At 40.8% G+C, this 8439-nt stretch overlaps 1 protein-coding gene across 2 annotated transcripts; it reads left to right on the forward strand.

Annotated features, from left to right (window-relative positions):
• The first annotated feature begins 1432 nt into the window (after nucleotides 1-1432).
• LOC124869419 lies at nucleotides 1433-6969 on the forward strand. Of its 2 annotated transcripts, none has more exons than XM_047367252.1 (3): nucleotides 1433-2011; nucleotides 2742-2953; nucleotides 4917-6969. In XM_047367252.1, exons 1-3 carry the CDS (start codon nucleotides 1796-1798, stop codon nucleotides 5404-5406), a joined length of 918 nt encoding a protein of 305 aa, XP_047223208.1. In that variant the 5' UTR covers nucleotides 1433-1795; the 3' UTR covers nucleotides 5407-6969. The 2 variants fall into 2 exon arrangements, with proteins under 2 accessions (XP_047223208.1, XP_047223210.1); XM_047367254.1 differs by having other exon boundaries at nucleotides 2742-2920.
• Nucleotides 6970-8439: the final 1470 nt, after the last annotated feature.

Here is an 8439-nt window from a genome sequence, read left to right on the forward strand (position 1 = left end):
AGTCCTATGTTGTGTTGGGTTGCTTCTTATCCAAGGAAGTGGACTTCATCAAAATGCTTGCATATTGCCATTTTCCCCCAAATTAGACTATAAATGTGCTTCCATATTTGATTAGAGCTAACAAAAAAGCTAATGCCCAAAATGATGTTACCACCTCCATCATTACACTAAAGAGGGGCCAATAATTCAATATCTGATTTGACAAACTAAGTTTGGAGTCAGCTCCCTCAGAGGACGAGACTGTATTTAACCATAAGACTAAAGATGAAAGTTATTTACTATCTGAGAAACACCAAGCAAGGTCCAATGGGCTAATGTCAGACATGGTATTTGACTAGTTCCCTGAACTGATGGAAGTCTTTTCTGAAGATTCTCCTCAGCCAATAGCAGTCAATATTTATTGTAGTTAAACAGAAGCTTTGTGTAAATGTAATCTGAAAACTACTATGGAAATTCCCAGTAGTTTTACATGTGATATATTTCGATGGTGACCAGGGTTTTCGTGTAAACTTTTCTTCTTTGTCCTTTGAGATGTGTGTTGCCTACAGAGAGATCTGAGTACCTGCATGCCATCACAGAAGTTGCACTGTTCTTTAGGTCTGATTATCTTATAATTAAAGGCTTCAGTCTGTCACAAGCAACCTGATGCAGCACATTTAAAAGAGCTGCCATCTTCTGCCTGTTTAACTGTATCTCAGAGAAAAAGAGACTTTTCTGAACACTTTTGTTTTTTCCCTAAAAATAGGTTCTTGTATTTTCATCACCTTTTTCAGAAAGTGTCCACTTTCTCAGCTGCTGATAAGCATGTTCTTACCATGATGCCACCACCAGTAGGTTTCACCATAGGGCTTACATAAAAAGGTTTGGTGTTCGGCAAATATGCTTAGGATGATTTGAGGAAGGAGTCACTTCGCCCTGACATTTTATTTCATTTTGAAGGAAAAAGCAGTTTCCGCTTTCTTCATTTTGTCTGATTCCTATGATGATGCTGCCTTGACCATGTTTTATAACTGGAATTGTGTAAAAAAAAAAACGTGGTAAATAATACTTTGTCTCATTTCTTTCTTTCTTTCTTTCTTTTTTTCATTTTTTTTTGAAATATCAGGAATGAGGAAGGAGGCAATGCTCAGCCTGACATTTAAATGTAATTTTGTTTAAATTCTTAATTCATTTGCATTCATTGCTGAATATTAGCTTTGAAATCAGGGGCAACTAAAGGTTGTTCTGAATGAAAAAAAAACTAAACAAAAACCCCCAAAAAAATACAATGGCAGTCACGTGGTATCATATATTTGGCATGAGTCACGTCCTTTGCATCATCACCGGCTGCTCGACGCTCAAAGGTGCTTCCGAAAAGTTTCCCATGTGACCTCCGGTGTGGAACCCCCCCCCCCCCCCTCCTCTGTCACTCATTGTTTCAGGACTTCACAAAGAGCGTTTCCACCTTCCATCAGCATCATGCTTCGGGTCTGTACCAGAGGTACAAGCGCTGAATAAATGGAGACAGGACAGCAGCAACGCACGACTTGGTTCTTTCACACTTCCAGCGTTTTCACGGCCTGTTGTGGGCTGCTGTGACAGAATTTGTCACTTCATGCCTTACTGTGGAGTATTCAGGAACACACACCGGCTGGACAGAGCTGTGAGTCGATAATAATAGGCGTGGGAGTGATGACTTGTGGATGTGTGATTTTTCTGGGACTGATCTCTCACAGAAGGAGGGAGGTCTGAGAGAGTTTACGCTCAGGATCTCCCTCCTCCACAGTCAGTGATCGGGATAATCTGCGGGAGATTAATGCTTGTCAGGATGTCGGAGGAAATCCTCAGTGATTTCTGCCCAGATTTAAATGAGCTAGAAAATAAGATCGGGAGGAAAACGCCAGAAAGTCTCCTGGTCTGGATGAAGGACGCTGCGGACTGCGAAGGCGGATGGACATCTGATGCGTTGGACAGAGAAGAGCACAGCTCAGATGATTTATCTGATAAAATCAACAACTTAAAGCAAGAGATGGTAAACGTTTCTTTTGCACTTTCAGCTGTTCATCTTCCCCCTCCTGAATCTGCTTTGCTCCGTTCTGTGCGCCTTTCCACAGTGATCCACCTTTACAGGCTGATCAGTGTAGAAAGGCGCACACTGGTGCGCATCTATCAGGATTTGGCCCATCTAGCCTGGGCCAAAACTTGCCTAACTTGTTGGAGCAATCACTGATCAGTTCCTCTGAACTGACTCCTCCGGATTTCACTCTCATCCACTTTAAGTGCACATTTGCTTTCCTGATTGTTTAGATTGTCACCTGTCTCACCACACCTCTCATCTGTCTCCACTCAGTTTGCACATTCTGGCTGGATTCTTTCTCTGGTCCTTCCTCATTCCTATTTCCACTGTTAATCTTTCATGTCATTTTAAATGAACACCCAAGGCTCACTCACTGGGTGACAAACTTAACATTTCATCCATAAATCATAACTGCACTCAAGATGTTTTTAATCATTTTTTGTAATATAATTCTATTTTTACAATGTTGTCTGTGAATATTTTTTTCTATCAGGAAGATCACATTCATTATACTGGGAAATATGTATCTCCAATAAAGGGATTCATAGTTTATACACGCATACCATCAACACATGAAAGAAAATGGACTGGCTCTCCACTGTGGTGACGGCTTTGCATGAAGTACAATTTTTGGTGTAGACACACATATGTAAAACCAGATGTTCCCTCCACTCTGTCCCTGCAGAGATGGATCCGTTGTGCCAATGTGAGGATTCTGCGGCAGCTGGTGGCCGTGCACGAAGGTATCGAGACCATGCGCTGGCTGATCGATGACAGGGGCATCCTAACCAGCAGCAGCTTATCGAGCAGCCTAAGCAGCTTGGTGACTGTCGAGGAGCATGCTCCCTCAACATCTCCCTGCAGGTGTGTGAGGCTGCGAAGCATGCTGAAACTCAGGTTCTACGCTCACAGTTTTAATGTCATAGGAGTGATCTTCAGATGAAGATGAAATGCTAACTCTAAAATATTAAGATTGTTGCATTACTACAGCTTCTATTTAGGATAGAATCAACCTGGATACGCATACATTTGGATCGACTTGACCTGTACCACTAATTTCAAGTCAAACTTGGATTATAAAACTTGTAGCACCTCTCACGATTTGCAAAAAGATATTCTGGCAGATAATCTGTACCTTCTTCTTCTTCAGCAATGCCACTGTAATGCGTGCAGAAGGTAATTTTTGTCATCCTGTTGAAAATAGTGAGACACTGTGGAAACAAATGTGTTCTTAAATGTGGCACATATTTCTCTAAAATCTGTCTGCTATTTCAATTAATGCTGCCATCAGAGAAGCATAAATGAAGCTTTTAGGACACTGATCCAACCTTATGTCATCATCGTCGAGCCTGATGTTTTTCTGAGCCTGGATCTTGCTGTAATTTGTTTTTATTCAAAGCCAACAGACGGCTGGTTACCGCTTTCAAGGTATGCCAAAGTTTCAAAATATCAGTTTAAAAACGTTTCTTTTGTATTGTTCCTACAGTTAAAATTGTTTTAGATGAGACATCGGAGAAACTGCCAGTTTTCTTTAGCTTTATAGAACATGGACTAATGCAGTTCAGTCCCTTCCTAACATTTTGCTGCACACTGTTGGTCACTTGGCTGAAAAAAAAGCCTCCTACATTTTTTCTCTTGCATAGAAAAGAAATCAGCTGTTTCCAGTCAAAGGTACCAAGGTTTTAAAAGGTTAGGATGTCAAAGCCAAAACTCTCCATCATGTTGTTCCTACAGTTTAGAGCCTCCTTAATGGGATGTCAGAGAAAATGTCTCAGAGAAGGAAGTTTTGAATAGAATATAGAATAACAATGTGCTGGCATTACCCCACTTGAATGGACACTGCTTATCAGCTGGCTGAAAAAGAAGCTGACACATTTTCCTTGCTTTTAAGAAAGACATGTCTGGTTGTTTGGTAACGCTTGAGCTGATAATAAAAAAACATAGATCGTCATGGCGGGGAAACTAAAAGGAGCGCTTTCTATCACTCATTGAAAAGTAATCCTGTTTTTAAATTCTATTTGGCAAGGTACGGTTGGAATGTCTGATAGGCAGCTGACTGCAGGCTAGATACTTAGCAGATATTGTACTAATTATCCAGCTCATATCATGTTACAGTTGTCACTATTTAAAGAGCACAATAGCAGATAAAATTGTATTTTTTCTATATTTTAGTTAACATGTGTAATTCAGAATCACAAAGCCAGCAGTAGGATTAATTGCTTTACTGTTTCAGAATAAAGCAATTAAACATTTTTCATGTCATCTTTGTGGCAATATTGTGATACTGTGATATTTCTGCTCGAGATTAATCTCATACAAGCCAATGTTTGAGTGAGGCAAAGAGTAGTTGTCTTGCAAACAGAAACTTGTGGGTTCATTTCCACCGTCCTTTCCTGCCACATGCTGAAGTGTCGTTGGGCAAGGCACTTAACACCAAAACGCCTACTCATTTACACTTCAGTGTATGAGGCTGCGTGCAGTTGTAAGTGTGATGTAGTGTACCAGCAATTTGAGTGGTCAATTTGACTAGAAAAGTGCTGTGCAAGTTTAGTCCATTTTTTTTATTGTAGAAATGGCTCCAATAATACACAATATCAAACGGTGTGAATTTCCTGAATTTTATTAACATTTTTGTAAAGTAAAGATTTCTAGATTTGTGCAAACCTGCCACATGTTAGAAAACTCTGAATGTCATATTTTACAAGTCAGTGAAGTGAACACCGCTGAATGTTGCAGATATCTCTAAAACCTGGATCCACTGATCTGACTTCACAGTATGTAAAATCTTCTTAATCGTAGGGTTTTCTTTTCAGATTTTAGGTGAAGTGTACATTTCTGTTTCTTCTGTTATTCCCAACAGAGAAGACCCAAGTCCTGCCTTCCATCGGGATAAAAGGCTAACTGCCAATGCAACACCAGCAGATCAAAGACCACCACATGCTGAGACATCTGAACCAAGGGCTGCTAGTGCCTATAAATCACTCAAAGTTGAAAATTACAGTCAGGTACCACTTACTGCTGCCAACAGTTTGGTTAGTGCGGATGTATCCAAGTCACAAACAATGGGGTCGAGTTCAGCGCGGCTGCACATCAGAAACGGTGCTGAAACCATTAGGAGAGCTCTGCTCAGGTCCAGCAGAAGAAGGCAACTGAAAGCTGACTCTGGTCCCACTGCTACTAGTCAAAATGGAGAGAAAAACTCTGTGCATCTAACTCAGGAGAGTTTAACAGTGTTTAAGAGCGATGAGGTGAAGAAGGAAGAGAGTTCAGCTGGTGATGAGAAAGAATTACTGGGTTATGATGCTCAGTGGTCCTGGGTGGAGTCCAAGGATGATGTAACATTTTTATGATCTTCCATGAGGACACTTTACATTAATGTATTGCCTTTAAACTGTAAGATTCTTGATAATTGATTGTTTCCTATGTGTGGCATCAGAATGGGGGATTTCTTTGTTATTGTTGTTGCTCTCGGCCTCCTCGCAGGGATTTGCTTTGCCTAATCATAACCCCTTGGCAGTTTTCCACACTTTATCACATGACGACCACAAACTTCAATACATTTAGTAGGGATTTGTGTGATAGACCAACGCAAAGTGGAATGATTGACAAAAATCTGAAGAGTAAGTTGTTTATCTGTATTAAGCCCATTTACTCTAATACCGCCAAATAAAACACATCTGTTTCCACAATAAAAGGTAGGTCAGAGAACATCAATGACCAAACGGTATCATGAAGACCAAGAAAGAGATCAGACAGGTCAGGGAGAAGGTTCTGGAGATATTTAAAGCAGGATTAGGTTAGAAAACATCACCCTAGGCTTTGAACATCTCACACAGCTCTGTTCAGTCAGTCATCTCAAAATGGATAGAGCATGGCACAATCCAAACCAACCAAGGCACGACCATCCAACTAATCTGAGAGGCTTGACAGGCTGCATTCAATAAATCTGGCCTTTATGAAAGAGTGGCAGAAAGGCATCACTGAATGAAAGCCTCAGGAAGTCCTGTTTGACTCAGCAAACATGTGAAAGAAGGTGTTCTTATCAGATGAGACCAAAATATACTTTTTGGTCACCATGCAAAATGGCATGTGGGTTAGGAAAAGAACAATACACATTACCCTGGGCACACCATCTAAATGCCTAAACATGGCAGTGGCAACATCATGCTGTGAAGATGCTTTTTTTAAGCAGAGACCAGAAGCTGGCGAGACTTGAAAACTGATGTTCACAGACACTCTCCATCCAATCTGAGCTTGAAATATTTTGACCAGAAAATGTGCAAACATGTAGGAGAAAGGACCAAAAAGTTTGCATCTGTAATTTTAAAGTATTAACTTTGGGGCTTTTCAGATTATTAGTAAAATGTTTAAAACCCATATACACATTTTCTTCCACTATTCTTTGTTGGTCAGTCACCTAAAATCCCACCCAAAAGTATTTGTGGTCAGTAGCTGTAGACAAAAAAGAAAACATCTGTGCATGATTTATTCTTTCTAATAAGGGTGTATTTTAAAATAATAAATTACATAAGATGTGACTTTCCTGTTATTTGTTTAAACTAGTAGGTTATTGCTGCATATTGCTTCAAAACTCTAACTCGATTACCTCTGTGTAAAGTTTGCACTACCACACTAAAAACTGTCCAATAGCATTGGAGGTGTAGGGAAGATATTCTGAATTAAAGAAAAAGGGGAAAATCCTTAAATTCTTAATGATAAATCCCTGTTTTTATATAAGAGGAGGTTCAGAGAGTGGTCCATTCTTGTTAAAATTGTTAACATTATGAATGCAAAAATGAATTGTCATCTTTGATCTACTTGCTATACCACCTAGTCTCAGATTTGTAAAGCTTTGACAAAGCTGTAATCAAGAAAAAATAAGCATTAATAAAGATGATTATTTCAAATATTAATTTTATTTATTATTTTTTTTATCGTGTCCTGTCCGGCAGAGTAGCGTTCAGAATTGTTCTCTGAGTGCCAAGAAAAAGCCCAACAGATTTACTTTCACAAGTGGAACATTACAGCTAATGCTTTAAAACTCTGCTTGATATTTATAAAACTAAACTTTTTTAGAAGCTGGTTTCAGATTATTTCAGTTGTTACGGACACGGAGACAGAAATGAAAAGGGGAAAAAAAGAAGCACGAAAGAGAGAAAGGTGGGGCAAAAAGGAATAGGGGAGAGAAGGAGAATAGTGTGGATGAAAGAAGGATGAAGAGAATACAAGATAACCCCCTGCTTGCTTCTACACCTGCAGAAACGTTCATATTACCAGCTTTTTCACCAAAAAGTGCATGTTACTTATGAATGCAAGATGTATTTAATGGGTAGTGCAGCTCAATATAGAACATTTATGTATCTGTTAACACCTGAATCTAAACACCTGTGGGTCTGAGTGTGAGCGCGCATGTGCATACAAGGTTTCTCCATCAAAATATGCTATAGTGAGTGTGAGGAGCCACAGACCTGGACCCGGGACAGATACGGAGAAGATCCGAGCTACAGACATCCAAAGGCCCCCCAGAGCGCAGGAACCCCAGGAGAACCACCGCCGGGACTAATGCAACCCCCACAGAGATGGGCAGGGGAGAGCTTCCGGGGAACCACCCAGCAGCCAAAGTGCAGAAGCCCCTGGGAGCTGCAGCCACGAGCCCACAGGCCCCAACGGCAGCCATCTACGCCCGAGTAGATCCAGCCATAGACCCAGAGACCAAGACCCTGGGACATATCACTCCCCAAGCCGAGGCCCGACAGAACCCAGGGGTCCAGGCCCCGGCAAGCCGCCACTGGGAGTGAGACAGCACACACCAAAACACCCAGCCCCGGATACCGAGAACCACAAGTACACTGGTAGGTAGTGTGGTGTGGAGGGCCCAAACTGATCCAGGAGAGGGAGCAGTCCAAGACCCAACCTGACACAAAAAACAGGCACACAAAGTCACAATCACACATCCCACCCTCATGCGTACACATAAAAACACGTACATCCACGCACCGAACGTAAAGACAACAATGGATGTCATACACTCACTCACTCACACTCCCCATACATACTCTATACTCCCAGTATGAGGTACCGATACCCTATAGGGACAACCAGCTCCCGTACCCAGGAGGTGGTCCCGGGGTGGAGGGACACCTCCACAGGTAAGCTTCATCCCGAAAAGCAACACCCACACAGCGATATAAATAAATATATTTATTTTATAAAATATGAATTTTATAACTTAAAATTGTGGAGGCCATGTTTGTTTTACTGTATTTAAAAATGCAACAACAATGACAGCAAATAAACAAATGTTGCTTACGTGTTTCTTTTTTTTTTTTTTTTTGTTTGTCTGTTTTTGCAGTTACCCTTAGAATTGTTTTCTTTATTGATAA

The sequence above is a fragment of the Girardinichthys multiradiatus genome, chromosome 6, assembly GCF_021462225.1.
Source record: "Girardinichthys multiradiatus isolate DD_20200921_A chromosome 6, DD_fGirMul_XY1, whole genome shotgun sequence".
NCBI classification, from domain to species: domain Eukaryota; kingdom Metazoa; phylum Chordata; class Actinopteri; order Cyprinodontiformes; family Goodeidae; genus Girardinichthys; species Girardinichthys multiradiatus.

Excerpts from the sequence above, each read along its gene's own strand:
- LOC124869419 (XM_047367252.1), top strand. The coding sequence starts at position 1,796 with ATGCTTGTCAGGATGTCGGAGGAAATCCTCAGTGATTTCTGCCCAGAT. Across the intron at positions 2,012-2,741 it reads ACAACTTAAAGCAAGAGATG|AGATGGATCCGTTGTGCCAA; the intron begins GTAAACGTTTCT and ends CTGTCCCTGCAG. Across the intron at positions 2,954-4,916 it reads CGAAGCATGCTGAAACTCAG|AGAAGACCCAAGTCCTGCCT; the intron begins GTTCTACGCTCA and ends TATTCCCAACAG.